The sequence below is a fragment of the Coregonus lavaretus genome, assembly GCF_964263955.1.
Source record: "Coregonus lavaretus genome assembly, chromosome: 35".
In the NCBI taxonomy this organism is placed as follows: Eukaryota; Metazoa; Chordata; class Actinopteri; order Salmoniformes; family Salmonidae; genus Coregonus; species Coregonus lavaretus.
Window position 1 is genome coordinate 10,831,575 of NC_140022.1, and position 22,644 is coordinate 10,854,218.

General features: G+C 47.5%; 1 protein-coding gene across 1 annotated transcript; it reads right to left on the reverse strand.

The window, feature by feature from the left end:
- Positions 1-85: 85 nt before the first annotated feature.
- On the reverse strand, positions 86-22,499 carry LOC311109716 (ubiquitin carboxyl-terminal hydrolase 9X-like). Its single transcript, XM_084152688.1, has 42 exons — positions 22,312-22,499; positions 18,931-19,194; positions 18,171-18,405; positions 17,948-18,060; positions 17,652-17,870; positions 17,400-17,515; positions 17,076-17,327; positions 16,589-16,727; positions 16,246-16,398; positions 15,705-16,016; positions 15,409-15,545; positions 15,032-15,256; positions 14,757-14,870; positions 14,344-14,572; positions 13,809-14,116; positions 13,424-13,664; positions 13,111-13,260; positions 12,903-13,023; positions 12,594-12,724; positions 12,212-12,490; positions 11,883-12,008; positions 11,612-11,770; positions 11,306-11,472; positions 10,872-10,980; positions 10,524-10,670; positions 10,221-10,367; positions 9,866-10,073; positions 8,213-8,433; positions 7,765-7,961; positions 7,445-7,618; positions 6,440-6,581; positions 6,082-6,285; positions 5,408-5,866; positions 4,968-5,236; positions 4,585-4,810; positions 4,338-4,467; positions 4,046-4,231; positions 3,576-3,796; positions 3,250-3,495; positions 2,810-3,031; positions 2,600-2,701; positions 86-2,486 (listed from the first exon to the last, which is right to left on the reverse strand). Exons 2-42 carry the CDS (start codon positions 19,027-19,029, stop codon positions 2,325-2,327), a joined length of 7,797 nt encoding a protein of 2,598 aa, XP_084008814.1. The 5' UTR covers positions 19,030-19,194; positions 22,312-22,499; the 3' UTR covers positions 86-2,324.
- Positions 22,500-22,644: the final 145 nt, after the last annotated feature.

Here is a 22,644-nt window from a genome sequence, read left to right on the forward strand (position 1 = left end):
CCTCCTCCCCTTTATCCAAGGCAATAAAATAAAAACTGATCGGTGAAAGAAACAATTATGTAGGTTCCTCCTTGCATACAGGGCATAATAATTCAAAAGACCATTTATTTGTCCTTTTCTTAAAGTATAATTTTACAGTGTGGTGTGTTTGTACAGTGCTCCAAGGCAGATTGGGGGGGGGGGGGGGGGCTTAATAACCATCCATGCATGTTTCACAAAAAAAACAACTTTAGAATTATTCAAACAAAATACAAACAAAATCAGAAGGCAGGTCTGATCCTGAACTAAACACTTTACAAAAAGAAAATGCAAAGAAAATGCAAAACAAACAAACAATCTGTAAGACCTAGCAGTCATTTTTTTTTTTTTTTAAGCATTCTTAAAATGGAAGAAGTGAGAGGAGAGATTACCTGTAGTGCTTTAGGGCGGGGCCTGGAAGGATGACATCAGTCCATACGGCATTCTAATCACACCTCCCCAGTATGCTTTTTGTTTGGGGGGGGGGGAATAGTTCCCTCACTTTGCTCTTCCACAACTTGTCTGCATAGGCCACAGTTTTGGTTTTGGCAGACATTTTGTGTCTAATCCATTCAGTTTCAACCAGTCCCTTGGGGCAATGCCATTTACTGTTGGCAAATCCACTCAACGAGATATTGTTTCGTCACTGTCATGTATGTCCTGATGATTATGTTTTTTGTTGTTGCGTGCATTAGGTATTTACAATGTACCATAGATGAAATATGAAAACACTACAATGTAAAGACTGCATGTTCCATGTATTCTTGGTAGGGGGCACACTGCTGTACTGGAAAAAACAACTGAAGCGTCAACTGTTGCTCCTGAATTCAAAATCACACCCTGGCTAAAACTATTGTTAGCAAAAACAGTTCAAGGCAGATAGAACTCAAAACAGTTATTAACAAAGTATTTTTTTAAAGAATAGGACAAAAAAAAGTTATTAAATTACTTTCTACTTCCTTTCCTCTGCTTTCAAATCAGCAAAAACAACATCTAGGAAATTCAAATAAAATATCCTACGAGTCTTCATATCAAGGGCTTATTTTTTTGCAAGGATTTTGCTCATTTCAGACAATTATCCCAGTAAAACAAAAAAGAATTTACAACAAACCACACATTCATGTTACCAATTGAAACACAGCAATCTACTTTTGTTGCAGATAGAATCCTAAAAGAACACTCAGAAACACTTCGCTTGGCGAGTCAGTTAGCTAGCTTACCAGCAGTTATTGTAGATCATGACCCTGCTTTAGAATGTTTTATCTGTTACTCTCAACGGACAGACATTTGTAAGACTGTAGCTGTGTTCAAGTAGGACGAAAAGTTGAAGGGAAAAAAGAAAACCAAGAAGAGTTATTTTCACTTCAAGTGAGCAGAGATTAAACAAGCGTTCACCCACCCTGCCATTGTAAACTGGTGCACACAGGGTGATACTGGCATATCATTCTTTACTCAAAATGTCCTCACTGAGAGAGAGGTGTTTGAAACCTACTATAGTGGTGGAGAAGATGACTGCATCAACCAAGACCCTGTCAGCCAGTGAAAGGCCAAACCTCACCTCCATGCATTGACTACAAAGCAGAGAAGACTAAAGAAACACTTATTCTTTTCCCATTTGATTTGACCTGTCTTCCTTTTCAGTTTTGAAGTCACATATTAGGGGCCAGTCCAGGCCAGCATTGCTGCATCATTGCTGTAGGTTGGGAGGGAGGTCGAGGGAAGGAAGGTTTTAACGATTCCAAAACATTAACATACTATCTATGTACCCCGTCCCCATTTTGTTTCACTTCCTGTACACACACTCCATTGTCTTTCATCTCAAAGTTGCTCAAAACACTGTACACACAACCCTGCAGACAGGGGTATGGTTCTTTTCTTTGTCAGCAGTGATGTGTCTCTATGGGGCAGAGAGAAAGAGAACGTCGAGACTCTTCCCACTTAAAGTTCTAGAAATCATAGAATTCCAAAGTTCTAGAAATCATAGAATTCCGAAATCATAGAAATCCAAAGTTCTAGAAATCATAGAAATTCAATTCTACCATAGAAACAAAACAGACAACTTAAAAGAGCTTAGTTGTCCCGATCCAGAGGGCAGGAGTCAAGGTTCAGAGGTGACAAAGAGGACGCTGTTCCTCCTGGAGAGAAGAGAGCGCTACGGCCTGGGTCTAGTCTTAATCGACTGTTTGATCAACCAATCAACAAACTGGGTGTCTTGAAGGTATTGAGCGATATTAGTGTGCAAAGAGATTTGGTGAGGTGAGTTGCAGGTTAAGGGGGTTGGTTGCCCTCGTGTTGTGTTGTTGGTGTTACTCTTTTGTCGTCTGGACAGCGGGCGGGGGCGCCACGGGCCCCACCTCCTCTGTGGTGCTCTCCCAGCTCTCCTGTGCTCTCTGTGGGGGCCGCTGGGGCGTGTTCATGTGCTGGGCAGCCGGACCCGTATAGGGCTGGGCGTGGGGGTGGTTGTTCTGCTGCAGAGAGAGATGGAAACAGGGAGATAGAGGTGTCATTATTCAATATGAGCATTCTGTAAGGCCTGTAGCAGTGGCAGTGTCATACAATGTGCTGGTAGAGTGTGTGTTACCTGCTGAAACTGTGTGGCAGGAGCAGGGTTATGGGGGTACAGCGCTGTGTCCTCGGGAGGGGAGGAGTCGTGATCTTCTGTTGCCTCCTGATCATCTGGCTCCTGAAAGAAATAAAGACAATGGAATCAATCAGTGAGAGCTCTGTTAAATTACCACACACATTCTTGGCACACACAATACAGGCAAACACCCATCCCCCGCACACACACCTTCCGTACCTCCTCGGGGCAGAGTTCGCAGGCTTTGGCCAGGGTCATGCGTGCGGAATGCGAGCGCTCCAGGAAGTACCCGTTGGAGGTCTCGTTGCTCTGGACGGGGGGAGACCAGTTGTTGTAGGTGTACTGGGGGTTCCCTGTGTATGGCCTCCTCTCCAACTCGTCACCCAGCCACTCCACCGCCCAGGTCCACTTACGCTTCAGGTCCCCGTTACTCTGGGAGCACAACAGAGAGACAGATAGTTCTAATGTTAACACAGTTATACTCCTGATACACACCATTCAAGATATCCAGACAAAAACATACTGTACATATCTGAAAATGGGGGGGAAACACCATTCAAAATTACTGATCTGATAGGCAGAGAGCGAGAGAGCGCGAGAGAGAGAGGTGTCTACCATATCGTATCTAGTCTACTATTGTCATGGTTTACCTGTAGTATCTGGTAGGCCACAGTACAGTTGCTGAAGAGAGCCACCATGCACTTGATACACTGGTAGGCCCGTTTCTGGTAGTGGTTCTTAGAGCGCTGGATGGTGTCAAACAGGCCGTCCCTGTCGTCTGGTATACCCTTCAGCACGTTGTGGATCCTGTGGGTCTGCCAGGAGTCCTCTATCAGTAGTATCTGCAGCAGCAGGTCCAGGTACGGCCTCAGCTCGTACGTGTAGGAGTACGCCACCTAGGGGTCGAGACAGGTAGACAGGTGAGGGAAAGGAAAATGGTGTGCGTGAGTGCGAGTCAATAGTATTAACCCCTTACCTGCCAGAGCAGCTCAGACAGCACGGTAGAGGAGAACTGGGGGTTTTCCCAGCAGCTGAAGCGCAGCAGCTTGACCGTCTCCTCAGAGTTGCTGCAGTCCTCGATGATCTTCTTCACGTAGCTGGTCCTAACGAACAGGATCTCTGACACCAGCTGTTGCAGGGGCATGATGGGGGTGGTCAGGTTGGCGTCGCCGTACGGGTTGGCCAGGGCCGGGTTACCTGGAGGACAGAGGGAGAGGGGGTTGAGATAGGCACAGTGAGATAAATTTAGTTTTATTCTAAGAATGCAAATAAGAGTAAAGAAACAGAAGACCGAGAGAATGATGGACAGTGAACCCAAGAGAGGGAATGGAACCATTAGAGAGAGAACGAGAGAGAGAGAGAGAACGAGAGAGCGAGAGACAAAGAAAGGAGGAGAGCAAAAAGAGACAGCAACCACAAGGCGGTGACAGAGAGAATGAAACATACCATTGATGGAGGACTGCATGCGTGTGGAGACATCACAACAGCGCAGTAGCTGGGAGACCACAGCGTAGAGCTTGGTCAGTTCAGCATACTGGTACTTTATGGGAGGGCCAGGCCCCTCGTCTAAAGCCACCAGCATGAAGGTAGCAGGGACACTCAACTTCAACAACTGGGTCTTCTCTGCCAGACCTGGGGGGGGAGGGAGGGAGGGAAACCAATGTTTTATTCCAGCAAGAAACAAACTAACTGAATACTAGCAACAGCGTTTCTCCTGCACACGCACACGTCGTCTTACCCAGGTTGGCGTACATGACGAAGAGGTTGAAGTACTGCTGAAGGTGTCGGCCGTGCTCTGACACCTCTCTCCTGAGCAGGTTCAACACAGCCCTCAGCAGGTGATCACTCAGACTCAGGTTATCACAGCCCTGATGCAGGTCAAAGGTTACAGGTCATTAGTATTACGTCACACCACACACACCCACACAGCTTCTCTACTCTTCCCCTCCATCTCTCACTCCCCCTTTTCCCTCCTCCCTCTGTACCTGTGTGGACCCCTCAGGGGAGCTGGCGGGGGCGGGGCAGGGCCCGTCCGCCAGGGAGAAGTGGGCGATGAAGACGATGAGCTTGGCGAAGGCCCCCCGGACCTCGGCACTGGGACACTCCAGCAGGTACTCAGAGAAGCGCGTGGGGTACGCAAACAGAACGTTGTGGGCAAACCAGCAGCGAACGTTCTTACTGTGGCGCAGCAGGATGCACAGGGCGTCATACCTGAGAGAGGGAGAGAAGATGGGGGAGGGAGGGAGGAGAGTAGAGACAGAAAGAGGGAAAAGAAGACAAGGGGATGGAGAGAGAGTTATAAGGTCTATATGGTCTTGCAATATAAAGAAAGCACACATTTTCTCTCTCTCACACACAACCCACTCACCAGTCACCGGCAGGCCCCCGGACTACTTTCTTGGTGTGGAACCCGGTGCTGAAGAGGAACCTAGCCGCTAGCTGGATGCTAATCATGGCTATCTCCTCTGCCTCTGGCAGCAGGTGGTCCTGACCCGGGGGAGGGTTGAGGTAGACGCTGTTGCAGGTCAGCAGCTTCTTGACGAACTGGAAGTACTCCAAGCTGTACTGCATGCGGCTGTGCATGAACTGGACGTTCTGCTTCCTCACACTGCATTCAATGGCCCCCGGCATCGTCACCTGGGAGAGGAGGGGGAATTAATTAGTACTGTTATGAGCGTTACGTCATTATACACACACACGCAAACAGAGACAAGCACCCTCATTCACTCACACACACCCACAGGTTCTCTCCTCTGCACTTTATCACAAACAAATACACACAATCACACACACAGTCCTGATCCCCACCTGTCGTGGTGTAGTGGGAGACACCGTCAGCTCTGAGATGCACCTGGCCAGCTCTCCGTCTGCCTCCCGTGCCGCCCCTCCCCCAACCCCTCCCCCTGCCGCGTCCATCCTCTCATAGAACAGGATGTAGGCGTTCCACCATCTCTTCTGCCTCCTGTAGGACATCTTCTTCATCATGTGGTCAAACACCTCTCCCATGTACTCCCCCCCGAAACACTGGCTCTTCATCTCCTCGTCGTCGTCCATCTTGCACTCCGTCACGTCGCCGTCGTCAAACTTGTACCAGCGCTCCTTCTGCCCGCTCTCGGTGCTACCGCCGGCGCCGCCGTCTCGCTGGCTGATATAGGAGTAGTAGTGGCCGCCGCTGGCCTGGCCCGAATGCACCAGCACCCCCACCAGGCGGTACTTAGAACTGCAGCCTGGCGGGTCGGGCTCTGATGGTTCATTCTGCATGATCATCTGAGAGGAAGAGGAGGGAAGGAAGGAGAACAGAGGAGTGACTGAGTAGACCCAATGACTGGAATAATGATGAATCGACTAATGAGGAGTTTTTCCTTGCCAATGCTGCTTCTGTTTACTCTTTGGGGGTTCAGGCCTTGGTTCCTGTTTAGCACTTTGTGAAAAATGTATAGACCTCTAATACGCAAATAAAATGTGATCTAAAAGTAATCTACCTGGCTCTCCGGGTTGCCGTCGTCTCCCTCCAGCTTGGCCACCCCGGCCACCGTGTAGGGCTCCATGTCCAGCTCCCTGGGGAACTCAAAGTAGTCGTTAAACTTGATGGCACACTCCCTCTCCCAGTCGTAGTCAAACCTCTTCAGCTGGATGGCCAGCACTGGAGGAAGCTTCTTTATAAGCAGACGCTTCACAGTGTCCACCTGTAGTGGATAAAACAAATAACAGTAAGAAATGTCATACTACAGTATCTATCCATATAAACACTGCTATTTAGCAATGGAATGAAAACAAAGGACTGAGTAGTCAACAGGAATGATGAACAGAAAGCTGAAGAACAGGAGTAGAGTGAAGCACCTTCTTGTTACACTTCTCACAGTGGTATGCGTTGGCTCCCTCCAGCAGGTCTCCTTTGACATACTGCTCCATAGAGTCCAGCAGGTTCTGGTGGTTCCTGATGTCCACGTTCAACGTGGTGAATGACTCCTCACACTCATACCTGGGAACAAGATGGTGGAACAGTTTCACTTAATCACTTATATTTCATGCCCGTGATAGTCAAACTGAGAACTATGTGGTGGCCATTTTGTGTCACTAACCACGTTTCCATCCACAGTTACGCGAGTAAAGTCATACAGTCTATAAAAATAAAAAGCTGTGATGGAAACAGCTAGTTTCAGTACAATTTTATAAATGGCGACAGATAATTTGTTTGTTCAACATGGTGGGATCTTTGTTTAAAATATATTATGCAAGAAATGGCAGTAGAAACACCTTTATGCACAAACATTTATACAATAATCATCATATCGACGTAAACTTGGAGTCATGCAATGATATGGTGTGTGGTCCTCCCACTACGGTTCAGGAAACCATGCTGTTTATTATGCTACAGATGAAATAAGTTATAATGAACTTCACAAGGTGGTGAAAGTGCAAGGTGATGAGCTTGATGCTCCTTTCCAATAAATATCGAGGGTCTTATTCTGATGACATGATTATCAATACTTGACTACCATTTGACAAATAAAAAATTCTCCCTCTTATCCATAATAATCTCATCATGTAGACTAGCCTACCCACACTGACTCTGCCAGCTGTTGGCTGGAGTGTACGTGTCAATACCAGAGTAGGCATATTTACTATTTAACGCAACAAGTTCATTTGGTGGAAATACACCACTAGTGGGAAAATGCACATATTTTCTTTATGCAGATTTTAGAATATTCGCATTTAAAAAAAATCTGTGGCCAATTGGATGGAAACCTAGCTACTGAATGAAAACGTTATAAGAAAAACTGGAGGATATGTGGTCGCCATTTGTGTTCCACCAATGTAAGTAACTGGATCAAAATCACTCACCTGTGTGGGCAGTCGCGGCATATTTTCTGGTCAGCAAAGGAGCCTCCCAGCACCTTGCTGAGCATGGAAGGGTGGCCCATGGCCTTCAGAGCCTCATCTAGACTGTCCACTAGAGAGTTGAAGAACTCCAGGGCATCGTGCTGTTCTCGCAGATTCACCGGCTCACCCCATAACCTACAGGAGAGAGGCGAGGGAGGAGAGAGAGTGATAGAGGTAGCTCTTAGTCTTAGTTGGTTAAAATAAAAACGCCTTGTAAACTGTATTCCACTACATTCCTTGACATTTCATTGTTTTACCTCAGGCTGCTATCGCTAGCTCACCTGAACTGTTTCCAGAAGCCTCGGGGTACGTAGTACTGCAGTCTGGAGGAGGCCAGGTGACCAAAGATGACCTGTAGGTGGCGTAGCACCCCGATGTTGTACTCCTTCCTGTCCTCCGACTTACTGAGCGAGGGCTTGTCGTCAAACTGGTGTTGGTAGGCGAACACCTCGTCCCGCGCCGTCCCGTCTGCATTAGTCTGAGGGGGGACAGGAACAACACACAGGACGTATTATTTCAGTTCAAAATGTACATCTTGGTTCCTCTACACAACATCCGTAAACACTCGGTAATATGAACTTCAGAGGAGTTTCATTTCCTTAGTCCTTTAGCTGCATACCAAGTGGTGGGGCTGCCATAAAAAGCATCTCAGATTGTAGCTTTAAGCGAGACATTTTGCAATAATTCAATCTGAATCCAGTTTGATTGATTCCCAGTCGGTCCAGTCACCTCACTCTCCTGCTTCTCGTCCCCGGACAGTTCATCGTCCACGTCGGTGCCGGTGCCCTCCACGGCCAGGACGCCGTTACGGATGGGCGGGATCATGTAGAGCTGCTGGATGACTGAGTTCATGTAGCAGGTGGCCCCCGCGTTCTTCAGCCCCACAAAGCCTTTGGTGGGCCGCGGCCCCACTGGGGGGAGGTATTCCCACTCTGTCAGAGCCTCACAACCTGAGAGACAAGGAGAGAAGGAGAGAGAGTTGTTCAACATTTATCCATTCCCAACCACATATGATCAACACAACAATGAATATCAGGAAAACATTTATATTTTATTGGGGAGAGGTACATTTTACCAGTATAAATAGAAGAATGTGAGAAAATCTGAAATTCCTGATTATTATAAAAGTGACTACGTAGAACTGTGAGTGTGTATTGAGCGTGTACATATGTAGTACATATCTGTGAGTGTATAGTTGGTGTACCTAGGTAGTACATATCTGTGAGTGTATAGTTGGTGTACCTAGGTAGTACATGTCTGTGAGTGTATAGTTGGTGTACCTAGGTAGTACATGTCTGTGAGTGTATAGTTGGTGTACCTAGGTAGTACATGTCTGTGAGTGTATAGTTGGTGTACCTAGGTAGTACATATCTGTGAGTGTATAGTTGGTGTACCTAGGTAGTACATATCTGTGAGTGTATAGTTGGTGTACCTAGGTAGTACATGTCTGTGAGTGTATAGTTGGTGTACCTAGGTAGTACATATCTGTGAGTGTATAGTTGGTATACCTAGGTAGTACATGTCTGTGAGTGTATAGTTGGTCTACCTAGGTAGTACATGTCTGTGAGTGTATAGATGGTCTACCTAGGTAGTACATATCTGTGAGTGTATAGTTGGTGTACCTAGGTAGTACATATCTGTGAGTGTATAGTTGGTGTACCTAGGTAGTACATATCTGTGAGTGTATAGTTGGTCTACCTAGGTAGTACATGTCTGTGAGTGTATAGATGGTCTACCTAGGTAGTACATGTCTGTGAGTGTATAGTTGGTCTACCTAGGTAGTACATGTCTGTGAGTGTATAGATGGTCTACCTAGGTAGTACATATCTGTGAGTGTATAGTTGGTGTACCTAGGTAGTACATATCTGTGAGTGTATAGTTGGTGTACCTAGGTAGTACATATCTGTGAGTGTATAGATGGTCTACCTAGGTAGTACATGTCTGTGAGTGTATAGTTGGTCTACCTAGGTAGTACATGTCTGTGAGTGTATAGATGGTCTACCTAGGTAGTACATATCTGTGAGTGTATAGTTGGTGTACCTAGGTAGTACATATCTGTGAGTGTATAGTTGGTGTACCTAGGTAGTACATATCTGTGAGTGTATAGATGGTCTACCTAGGTAGTACATGTCTGTGAGTGTATAGTTGGTGTACCTAGGTAGTACATATCTGTGAGTGTATAGTTGGTCTACCTAGGTAGTACATATCTGTGAGTGTATAGATGGTCTACCTAGGTAGTACATATCTGTGAGTGTATAGTTGGTGTACCTAGGTAGTACATATCTGTGAGTGTATAGTTGGTCTACCTAGGTAGTACATATCTGTGAGTGTATAGTTGGTCTACCTAGGTAGTACATGTCTGTGAGTGTATAGTTGGTGTACCTAGGTAGTACATATCTGTGAGCGTATCAACGATCTGCTTGAGGTTCCGGACACAGCCGACCGGCAGCGCCACCAGCAGCTCGAAGCCTGCGTTGATGGAGGCGGGGCTGCTGCAGACAGGGATGGCCTGCTCCGTAGGGAACTCCCCACTCTTCACGTACTGCAGGTACACGTTAGACGCCGGGAAGATGAAGTCATCTATCAACTCCTGGAGAAAGAGAAGATGGAGAGAGAGAGGGGGGTGAATTAACAGAATGGACATTCCCATTCAAAGCATAGGCCTATGATGGTTTGTCCTGTGACTTTATTGAGTGGCAGCCATATTGGATTTCATAAACACAACATAATGACCCACCTTTATGAGGTTGGCCCCGCCCTTCTCACAGCCAATGTAGTACTTCTTCTCTGGAGTCTGGAAGGCCAGCAGCTCCTTGGTGACCCCTAGGTGACCTTCTAGAATGGTCTCCTCCACCCCCGTCTCTCCTATCCGCTTCACCTCATCCTAGTAGGAAAGAATACCAAACTGACATTTAGTAGTAATATTTATGAGAGATATGAAAGCCCATCTTCGGTCTTCTCCTCTATACTACACCATATTAAACTGCATTTCATATCATTCTAACAATGAAAATACTTTAAAAAGTATCTTGTCCAATACCCTGATCTTCTTGAGCCAGTCGATCTCGTTGTTGAGCAGCGCCTCAGCGTTGGGCAGGTTGATGTTGCTGTTGTAGGCATAGTTCAGTAGGTGCCTCAGCAGCGTAAAGTAGTCCCCTGCGTGCTTCGCCCTCTCCTTCGCCGTGCTCTGGAGGAAGGATACGTGTTACAACAACAAGGGGTCCCAATGGAGTGGGGTGAAGAGTTTCAGTGTTGTAATGATGAATTTGGGGATTTAGAGAGGGCAAGCTGATCCTAGATCTGTCCTTAAGGGCAACTTCTACCCAGAGCTGAAGAATGACTAGTGTCAGTGGGGGGGTGAAGAGAAGGGAGATGGAAGGATACTCACCCCTAAGACGGTGAAGAGGAGGGTGATGAAGAAGAGGAGGGGTCGGTGTCCCATACAGCACCTAGTGGCCATGAGGAAGAACTGCTCCTGAGCCATCTGACGAACTGACCTGGGAACAGACAGGAAGGTGACAACAGGTTAATTTCACTGTCAAAGGTGCTGTTGACATCGTCTGATGACAGTTTTATATTGGATTGTTTTTGTGAGATTAAGTTTACACTCCAAGGGGCGGTTTCCCGTATAAAGATTAAGACTATATTAAACTCAATGGAGAATCCATTGAAAATGCTTTTCAGTCCAGGATTAGTCTGTGTCCAGGAAATGCCCTGAATGAGAGACACAACACAGACAGAGAGACACAACACAGACAGAGAGACACAACACAGACAGAGAGACTAGACACAACACAGACATAGATGAACAGACAGACGTACTTGCTGTGGCAGTGCAGTAGCAGGTCTATGATGAAGGTCTGCCAGGCCTTCTCCTTACTGAGAGTGTCTAGAGCGGTGGGCAGCAGGGCGAAACACAGGGTCATGACCTCCAGCGCCTCACAGCACACCATCTCATCCTCCCCGTCCGGCTCCTTACCCGCGTTCGTCTGTAGAGGGGATGAACACACACCGCTGTGAGTTTATAGAAGACACAGAAACTCTCCCTACAAACCCCTAGAAGTCTGCGATACACACACACACACCTTTAGAACCACGCACACCATCTCAGTCTAAAAAGGCTTTTACCTTCTCATAGATCTGACTGATCTCTTCATTAGAGCTGAAGACCAGCTGTACGGTGCCACAGCCTGAAGCCCACACGATCTTCTGCACCGCCCGGATCACACAGAGGTCTGGGATGTACTTGGACGCCTGGAAGAAGTTCTGGGAGTTCGGGGGCAGAGACTGCAAAACAAAAAAGTGAGCAGACGTTCACGGTCTTGCTCTTTTCGACTAGCCGTTGTTACCCAGTTGAATGTATGTGTAAACACTCTTCTCAACAGACGCGTCGTCTCACCTCGTCAGAGATCTGTTGGGCCAGTCGTATGGCCACGTTGCGGAGCATGCACTCAGAGGCAGGGTTTGGGATGTTCTGTAGAGCACTCTGGAGGACCAAGGCCTGGTCGTGGGTCGCCTGGTTGATCTGGAGGAACAAAAACAGATGGCAGTGGATTAAGAACACCAGTCATATTCAAGTTCATTCAAATACACAGTGAAGGTACGTTGAGGTGATCATGGTCTGCCCATTCGGGGTATGGTAACAAGGGTCCAGGTACTCTCATTGGTTTGAACTCATCTAAGCTGTAGTATACAAGGTTTTCCCCGTAATACAATAGTGTTGTTTACCGGTGATGCAGGGCTGGTCCCCTCCACTACGGGCTGACAGGCCTCGGCCACAGCTTTGACGTGTCCGAACCCCACGGCGGTCAGCAGCAGCTTGGCGATCTTCAGGGCGTTGAGGTACGCCCCCCGCCGCGTCTCCATGTCGGCCGACGGCAGGAAGTTGTTCCTGGTGAGCATGCTCAGTACGAGCGGGAGGCCGCCGCTCTTCAGGAAGTTGTACTGGAAGTCGCTGGCGTCCTCGCCGAGGGTGCCGCTGGCCGGCATCAGCAACGCATACACCACCTGGGGAATCAATCAATCAATCAAACCTGGCAGGAGGATGTTAAGAGCGTAAGGGGTAATGAATCGATCACGTAAACCACCACACACTGTGTGTGTTACCAACCTCAGTGAGGTAGAGGACTTGTGAGGGCGAGGGGCCAAAGAAGCGTGAGTCCAGTGTGGGGCTGAGGCTGTTCTCTCCCAGCTTGGCATGATCCAGGCAGATAGCACGTAGGTTCTCCACGGTACTGTTGTCTACACACAGCAAACCAGAACATCAGTCAGTCAGGACAAATCATCTCAAACTACAGTGAGAGAGACAGATATACAGAGGAAGGATGGGAGATGCTGTTTCGGAGCCACAGAAGGACAGACATAATAAGACAGAGAGAGAGCTTGTGAGAGAAAGACCGGAAAGAGAGACCGTGTGTACCTGGAGGCATGAGCTTCATGAGTAGCCTGGCACCATCTCGTAGAAGAGGCATGTTGAGGGTACAGCCCAAGTCTGCTACCTGCCACAGGAACGAGACGTAGCGCAGGTGGAGAGACATGATCTACAGAGAGAAAGGCGTTACTCAGGAGAAGAGAACACATTTGACATTTCTCACGTGAGGAAAGGTGTGTGAGAGTGAGTGACTTACCACTCCAGGCAGGCAGCCCTCCACCTCTGGGTTGGGCCCTTCGCTGAAGTGGTTGCCGTGGTTACTGGGTGAGCCGGTGGAGGAGTCCGAGGAGCTGTCAGGACTGGAGGGCACGGTGGCACTCACCTGGGTCAGCTTGGCTGTGATCAACTACACGCACACAATATACCCATTTCAACAAAATGCTAACAGATACACTGTGCTTTCATCATCTAAATCCTAGTAGATTAGTGATTCCAAGAGGGAGTAACATTTAAACACATTAGAACTAAGCCCTAATCCAAAAACATTGACTACGAAATTACTAGCTCACTGCTTTGTCTTTGAGGTTGAGCTGTCCGATCAGCTTCCTGTCATCCGCCGGGTCGACGACCTCCCCGCCAATGAAGAGCTCTATCTTGGTGTGCGTGGCGTTGGCCTTGATGCGTGTGAGGATGCCGCGGCGCACCGAGCCGATGGTGTCGTTGGTGTGAGACCAGATGTCCAGGTCATCCACCTGACGGCCCTGGTTAGGGAAACGCACAATCAACGTGATGTGCTTCCCCCGGAACGCCCTGAGAGAGAGAGAGAGAGAGAGAGAGAGAGAAATAGATGGATTGGGTCAGTCAAGACTCTGACAAACTAAGTAGGACCTAGCTTTCACAAGTGTGTGTCCGTGTGCGTCCATGTGTGTGTGTGTATGTGTGCCTCTCTCCTACCTGGACATGGGCAGTATGGACCTCTCCTCGTGGTAGTCGCTGTCACACTCGTTGATGTACTCCTTGAGCACGGTGAGCACGCGGACCATGCGGATGGCCTCCTGCTGGGCACAGTTGATGCTGTCCTTGTCCCCGTCCAGGACACACAGCGTATCGTACGACGCCTTCAGACGGTCAAAACACAACTGGATGAAGTCCTCGTGGATCTCCACCTGGTTGACCTGCAGCTTGGGCCCCAGGTTGGTGTAAATCTCCTTCAGCAGGTCGATGGCTCGGCTGGCGATGTCATCAGTACCCTGGATCACCACCTGGAAGGACAACGCAAAGTTGTTTTGTGCACTCTCCCCCTCCAGGGTTAATCCAGGAACCAGTATGTTATGTTGTCTATAACAGCTTATAACATCGATAAGAGGCGTTATAACTCGAATGCCTCCGGAGGTAGTCCAGTCCTTTGAGTTCCAGGTTTTACAGTATGTTCAGAAAGCTTTATAACATTGATAAGGTTTATAACATTGATAGGTTTTTTAACACTCACCCTCCAGAGGTAGTCCAGACCTATGAGCTCCAGGTCGTCCATCATGTAGGCCCTGCGTTTGGCCACCAGTTTGCCCTCGCGGCAGTTGACGGCCTTGAAGAACCTCTCGAAGCACTTCATGCCGTTCTCCGTGAGCAAGGACGGGTCCAGCTGCAGAACATTGTTCTCAAAGAAGTCCTTGTTGATGTCCGGGTCCAGGTCTGGCTCGTCTCCCATCAGCTTAGAGTACCTAGAGTTGAAAAAGACAGTATAAAGGCTCATACTTGCTTATAACAAATTATAAAGTATGATACCCACAGGCTTTAAGTAAAGTACTACCAATAACATTTGAGTTTAACTAACCTGGAAGAATTAAAAAGGGAAATCATATTTAATATACATCAAAGACTGGTCAAAACAAATGTGTATGGTACCATTTGAAGCAGGCCTCCCGGTCACACAGGAAGACGGCGCTCTCAGCCAGACACTTCCAGATCTGCTTGGCCTGAGGAGCACACAGCCACAACTGGCCGTCCTTCAACAGGAACCTGGAGAACAAGGTGGTTCAAAGTGGTTAGACACTAACAGAGGACTCAGAATGGCCACTTTCATTCCCATAGACTGAGAAATGCCTCGCCGCCCAGAAAAGCAGACAAGGTTAATCGTTTTCATCCTGAGATGCCTGGAGGCAGCCGCCTGCCTTACTTACCTCAGGAAGTTGAGCCTCTCCTGGACCTCCTGAACATGGCTGTAACGACTGCCCACTCTGACCGTCTGAGGGTCAAAGTCTGCGTGTTCAGCTTTGGAGAACGGTCTCATGGTCTCCATGTAGGCAGACAGGTTCTCAGCCACCAGCGTGACCAGGGCATGGTTGTGCTGCAGCTGATTGATCAGGTCATGACGATAGAACACATGAGGACTCCTCTGGGTCTGACTGTACGGGGAAGAGAGGGAAGGAGAGAAATGTTATATTTCCTCACAAGCTATGACTCAAATGTAAATGTAAAATGAAAAAGAGAAATGGACGAGAGAGAGAGAGCGAGTGAGAGGGAAAGAGACGGGGAGGTGGAGAGAGTCTTTCGATACCTGAGGTTCTGAGGAGCTTCCCCAAACAGGCTGCAGATCTCTCTGATCTGCTTCAGGGCAGGTATGACCCACTTGTCGTTGGTGCGCAGCTCCTCGATGAAGCGGTCTATCCACTGGATCTTCTGGGTGTCTCTGTCCTGTTGGAGCACACAGAAGCACAGAACAGGGTCCTAGTCATTAGGGACCACCATAGCAAAACATTTCTTATTTGAAAAGTTCAAGTAGATCGTCCCAGTTTCAGTCTGTTTTCTTCCGATAGGTGCCTAATGAATACAACCCAGTAGCAGTAGTTTTACCTGAGAGCAGCTGTAGTCTAGTATCTTGATGTGTGCGCTGAGGGCCTGGTCCATGATGTCTACGGGGACGTCGTCACTGTGAGCCAGGTTCCACAGCAGGTTGAGCACCTTGTGGGCCATCACTCCATCCTTATCGTCCTCCGCCAGACGACGGATCAGCTCCAGCAGCTTCTCGCGCTGCTTCTTACTCGCATTCGTCCAACTCTCCTTGAAGCAATCAAAGAGATGGTCGAGCTGCTCTGGAGAGAAGTCCCAGGCCAGTTTGGCCAGAAGGTCATGGACGTTCTTCACTATGGCCTCATGCTTACCAGCCTGACATGGAAGCAGACACAGAAGACACTTAGGGATGGTTCTAAAAACAACCCCTTTCCCCTAGCCATTCCTTTTTATAAAGGAAAAGGTCTCTTGCAAAATAGTTATTTTACTTCTCAATGAGAATAACCTGTATAGGTTCAATGAATAGGAAGCACATTGAAATTCAAGATGGAGCCATCCCCATATCGCTGAGATCCATTTTCCCATGCCACGTTTGATTCAGTACCTGTGCTGCCCAGATGTTGTCCAGGTCCTGCATAGTGAGGGCTTTCTCCTTGATGACGAAGCGGAGTATCTTCTCTAGTTTCTCTACGTACTGAGGCTGGTGAAGGCTGTCCCTCAGCACGATGGACAGGATGTGGTTCTGCTGGATCCACTCCTGAGACACAAATGGAGAGAAAGACAAACGTCAGGCATAGATTTGCATTCCTGTGGAGAACTTCCAATTCGACTGACGGGAATTTTACTGGAATTGACTATTAAACTCTGATGAGTAATTTAAAAGCTCTATACAAATCCAGTCCCATTATCATTCCTAAGTAGTAACTGTTAGGGGCTAGGTGACTCACTGCCATGCGTTCTGCCGTCAGCCACTCCTCCTCCTCGGGGTTGCCATGCCGATGCGTGTAGTAGGACACGCTGGAGATTACCTTGTTGACCTCGTTCAGGGCGTTCATCTTGCCATTGAATGAGGAAATCTGCAATAACCTGGGGACCAAGCAACAAATGAAAGCATAAGCACCTTATCTTAAAGGAAAATTCCACCCAAAAACTATATTTTGGTATTAGTTTCATTAGTCCATTGTTGACCTAGTCCCAAAATGTTTTGCATGTCAGAAAAATACCAGCTGTATTTCAGAAGTTATACATCTTGAAAACTTGATTGCTGACATGCAAAAAAAAATACCTAAATGTAGTTTTGGGTGGAATTTTCCTTTAATAATAAAACAGCAGTTGACTAGCGAACACACTCATCATACAAGGTGCTCAAACCCCAATGTGATATTTAAATTCAATAACAACCTAAAAAGAAAACAACAACTGAAGAAATCTCACCTAAGGATCATTTTCAACCTAAATATCTCCAAGTTCTTGACGGTCTCCTCCTGGCCGGGCACCCTGGAGGCCAGGTTCTTCAGGGACTTGATGATCATGGACAGGGCGTCGTTCTTGGCCTCGTTCTTGGCCTCCTTCTTTAGCTCCTCGTCCGTCAGGTTCTCCAGGAACTGAGGAACCATCTCGATCACTGGCAGAAAGTACTTCTTCACCGTGTGCAAGGTCAGGAACTCATAGCACTGACCGAACGGCCTGGAGGGAAGACATACACGCGTTAGGACACACACAGATGTCCCTTACATAGGTCCATCTGCGTTAACATACTTGATGAGGGCAGCGATGATCTGTACATTGAGTGCCTGTCCGCTCATGAAGCGGTCATGTAGAGTCTGAAACCCGTTCAGTGTGCCAAACTTATTAATCAGGTCCACCAACCAGCCCTGAGAGAGAGAGAGAGAGAAAAATGAATGGCCAATCACTGACGACAGCTTAATTCATTTTCAAAACTTTGACAAGGGAGGGATATCCTATATCAAGCGAGGAATCCTGAGTGAGCGAGGGTGAGTTGGGGCCTACCTTCGGTGAGCGAGGGTCGGGTGGGCGGGCGAAGAGCTCGTCGTCGGCCAGCGTGGCCCCGGCGGGGATGGTCTCGGAGGGCCGCGTGCCGTTGTAGATGTGGAACTTGCAGTGGGGGTTGGTGGCCGTGGCCAGTAGCTCTAGCAAGGGGAACCAGTCCTGAGGGAGCTTGGCCACACACAGCTCCACCAGCCGGTGGGTGTTGTTGATGATACACCTCTGTGGAGGGAAGGACAATCAGCTGTAGTTCAAACAGGAAGTGCTATTGTGTGTGTGTGTGTAAACAAGGCACTTACATGGATCTCAAACTTCCATCCACTGACAGCCTCATCTGTGAGGATCTTAGTGAAGGAGATGGTCAGGCCATCCCTGAAAAACCTCTGGCACGCCTCACACTTCACATCAAGCCCTGTAGAAAGAGGCAACGATTAAAAGGCAGAAAACAAAGAGATCAATAGAAGACAAATGAAAAAGATGTTGTCCTATATGGATGTATATTGTATACGATGACGGACATACCTTTTTTACATAAGTCTATAGCAGCTTCAAGCAGAACTTCTAATTCCCCCTTTGGCAGGACTGGGACCACCCATCGGGGCCTGTTGATCATGTCGTCCAGCTTGGCCAGGTCAGTGTGAGGGAAAGCAGGCTCCTCCTCCTCCAGAAGGGGGGCAGAGTCTCCTTGGCCCTGCTCCTCTGCCGCCGGCGGGCTCACAGGAGACGGCTCCGTGGACGACGGGTTGGGGGACGCCATCTGCAACGCACACACACATTAATACCAAACATACTACAAAAGCTGATTAATAGACATGAACGTAAGTCGGGAACACACACGCAGTGATGAAGGTGTGTAATTAGCCTTGGAACTTCACAGCAATCCCAAAGTCAAACAAACACAATTCATAGAGCATCTGATTATAAATGTTGCTTCGTGCCAACCCCCTCCCCTTCAAAGCTTATTTAATTATGTGACAGTAATTAGACTTACACCAGTGATCCTGTCCACAGCTCAGAAACGCTTTTAAATGACAAAGAGCTTCTCTCATTGGAAAGCAGCCAGCTGTGGTCTCAACATGACATGCTGTTTCATACTAAAGATTAACTCCTACTACTGCCCTATGCTCCTCATGGGGTGATGGGCCTAAGTAAGTAAGTATGGCATTGATGGCATATTAGTCAGTCAACTTCACGCAGACATACAGTTGATATGCGGGTAACCTCGTTCACTGATAGTTCGGGAACTATCCACAGACAGACACACACGTAACCCCTCACTCACCTGGGCCTGTGTGGGTGGGGGCTGGCTCTGAGCATCAGCGGGTGCCTGGCTCTGGCTGTCATTGCCCCCCACGGGGGAGCCACGAGTGGTGACCGTCATGATCGACACGGGGCAGATCTTGGCAATCTTGTCCGCTTTAGGAGGCCCTGGCCTGGGGGGGGATCACTGCCTGCGCCTGGGCAGGGAAGGAGAACCAGAGGCCGGCTGAGAGGGAACGCTCTGGCTGCTGAGGCTCAGGGAAGGTTGCAGAGACCATCGCAGAACCTGGGGGACAGAGATTTAGAATGGTTGATGCCCCATTTCCCCCATGCATTTTGGACTGAGACGTACATATCAGCTAATCTGTATACAATCTAGTGAACGAGACATGGTCAACTTCAAACCACTGTTGACTTGTGAAAACAGCTGAGAAACAACACAGGTGCATCCAAAGGCCATGACTTCACGGTATGTTTGCAAGACAGGAGTCTTCAACTGAGCAAGACCAGCTCAAATGACTCTCGCTCTGCCACTATCTGGGTCTAGACATTAAAATGCTAATCTGCAAGCTTGATAACGGTGCAGAATTATTACACACAGACATGCACTCTAGCCCCAATACTGACAGACAGAAACCCCCCCATTGCCGTCACCTTAGCGTTACCTCTCCTATTTCCAGTTTAGCTTCGCTGCAGACAGCACAGGACTATCACCATACTGGCCTATTAATAGTCTATGTCTAACTGGTTCAGAGGTCTCTAGACTGTGCAAGGCAGTATACAACTACTGACAAAATGTTGATTGATCACACAACAGCATGGCCCTAACCTAACCCGTACCCTACCCCAACAAACTGCAGCTCCTAGGTTACTCATGTCTCACCACAGCAAGACAAGCATGGGATATTGAGGTTTCAAGATATCGCCTGGCTATATTAGCCTAACACAATAACAATTGACCAAGGAGAACAAGCCATTGTGCGCTTACTGACAAACAATGTATTCCTAATAATTGCCCAAAAGGATTAATAATAACATATTGGATTGAATTCATGCCATCTATACTTGGCTGCCAGTGCCACAGACACAAAGTCGCAGTACTCCAACAGTGTTTCCCAACTCCAGTCCTCCAGTACCCCCAACAGCACACATTTTTGTTGGAGCCCCAGACAAGCACACCTGATTCAACTAATCATCAAGCCCTCAATGAGTTCAAGCAGGTGTTCTTGTACAGGGCTATAAGACAAATGTCTGATGTTGGGGGTACTGGAGGAGGGAAACTGCTCTATAAGATAAGTGAGCCTGTGTAGAATATTGGCCTTACACAACAGCAGAGTGTCAAAGCAAAACCTCATCTTGTCAGGATGGAAGAGATAGCCTAACAACAGGTTCAGGGCCTGAGGCTCCTTCAATCCACTCAAATGCCTATGAGGTAACGTTAAGATTAGGGGCTAGGGTTTCTGGGTAGGAAAGGACTGTGTGTCTAGTTGTGAGACACTGAAAGTCTTGAGCCACATTAAGAGAGTCTCCAGCTGAGTTACGATCCTCTGGGCTCAGTTTACAGGTTTATTGTTGTCCGTCTTCAGTTTCCCGTCTTCAGATGTATCTGCTTCCATCTAATGGTTGAGTCTTGAGAGAGCACCTGACCGGGCCATAAACCAGGGTTTCCCCAACCCTCTCCTCAGCACCCCAAGATGTTCCACATTTGTGTTTTAACTCTAAACTGGCACATCTGATTCAAACAAACATTTGAAAACGTCTGGGGGGGGGTGAGGGTTGGGGAACACTAGTTTTCAGCTTGCTGAAAATATAGTAATTCCAGCAGGCACAGCAGCCATGGCAGTGTGTATACATATCTAGTATGAAACAAGTATTCAGGTCATCATGGTCAAGGCTTAGCTTTGTTACTTGAATAAAACTTGAAGTGAGCATAGCTAGGTCAAGACTGAGGAAACGCAGAGACCTTTCAGGTGGAATGAAGTCATTTGTATCCGGAAATGCACTAAGTAAGCCTATTACCAGGCCTAATGATTGACGACAATGACATACATTGACAATGTCTTGCTTGCAAATAATTAAGCAAATGTAATCCAATCTTTGTCAATCGATCCAACAAAGCCTGCCCCCACCTCGGCTAGTCTCGAAAACCCGACACTAGGCAACTAGGGTAAGGTTTTCGAGACTACCTTGGCTACACATTCAATTTCCGTTTTAGGAGACAGTTTAATGCAGACAGACATGTCAAGACATTTTGACATTTCTTGTGACAGCTGATGGTTTACAAGGAGCTTGGCACAAAGGCAAACATTATGTAACCACAAATGACAAGGTTGCTTGCATGATGAGTGTGTGAATAAAAATTGTCTTGGTCCTAGGCTTGCTAATCATTCCTGTCACGATCCGCCATCCTTCTCACCAGAACCCCTTTCTGTGAGGACATATCATTCAGTAACATTGTGAAGCTAACTAATTAATACAAGTTATTTTGGCAATGCAGCATAAGGAAAACTTGATTTAGCTACAGCACACGTCCTACAACTAAATCTCAAAATAAGTAACTGTCACATTGTATGACGTATTCTAGATATGAGAGACCGCTAACTAGCCATCATCGGCATCAGCCAATAACTATCTAGCTAACTACAATTGCTAGATAGCGTAGCATTAGCCATCTAATTCATCCAACGCGAAAATAACCAGCCTGCAAACATTGCCTGGGACACAGCTAATTGATGTGAAAATAACGCATGTATTATAACAGGAGTCTGGACAATAACTAATGCATAACGTTAGACAAGGCCCCGTAACGCTAGCTAGCTAACGTTAGCTACTGACAAGCATTTTAAGGGCCTTCCCCTTACTCAACATCGGTAGTGCTAACATGCTAGCTAGCCAGTTAACGTTAGCTAATGGCGCTGCCTCCACTGTCGCCGGGGCCACAACAATCAACAGTCCGTATGCATTGCCATTGGTAGGTTGTTGATCAAACACCAGCCCCGTATCTGTCAACACCACTAGCCCAAGAAGTTAGACAACATCTTGTTGTTTGGTTGAGACTGACCTTGGACTAGCTATGTGGAAACCGTTATATTTCATATCCCAAATGCAAACAATTAACAGGTTGGTATGGGAAACGTCAGCCATTTTGCCAGACAAAAATAATAGCTAACTTAGTTAGCTACCTGCAGAAACAAACCGGCATTTCAGCATTCATTCTGTCGATGTCAGGCACCTTGCTTGCTAGTACTCCCTCCTCTTTATCCAATTAAAATCATATGTGTAACGTTACACCGTGTAGTTAGACAGCTATAACGTTTCATTGTTGATGAATATTCAGAAATGTCGTTATCTAGCTATCCTAGCCAGTTAGCACCATTGTTGCTAGCTACATAATGTTACTTACCCGAAAATTTGATGCAACTTCCTTGTGTTGACTTGTCCTGTCCTGTCTATGAATCTTTCTATTCTGGGTTTCGCTAAGTGTCAACGTGTGTTACATAAGATTTTCATGCATGCATCCAGATCTGCTAATATGATCTCTCTTCCTTGATTTTTTTTTGTCTGCACTTGGGTGTTTTTCCTGCGTCACCATCAACCCCCCTCTACTATAGTCTAGCACAGTTTTCCCAGGCAGTCCGTGCTAGTGCAACTGACAGAGGCCGTGTTCGAGAGCATCAAAACCGTGATGTATCGTGGGTAAATTCTGACTGACTGATCTACAAATAATAATGAGCAG

What these genes read in the sequence shown, in the direction of transcription:
- LOC311109716 (XM_084152688.1), bottom strand. Translation starts at nt 19,029, where the DNA reads ATGACGGTCACCACTCGTGGCTCCCCCGTGGGGGGCAATGACAGCCAG. An exon ending in ACTGGCTCAAGAAGATCAGG is followed by an intron (nt 10,368 to 10,523) that starts GTATTGGACAAG and finishes CTTTCCTACTAG; the next exon opens with GATGAGGTGAAGCGGATAGG. An exon ending in CTGCCACACAGTTTCAGCAG is followed by an intron (nt 2,487 to 2,599) that starts GTAACACACACT and finishes CTCTCTCTGCAG; the next exon opens with CAGAACAACCACCCCCACGC.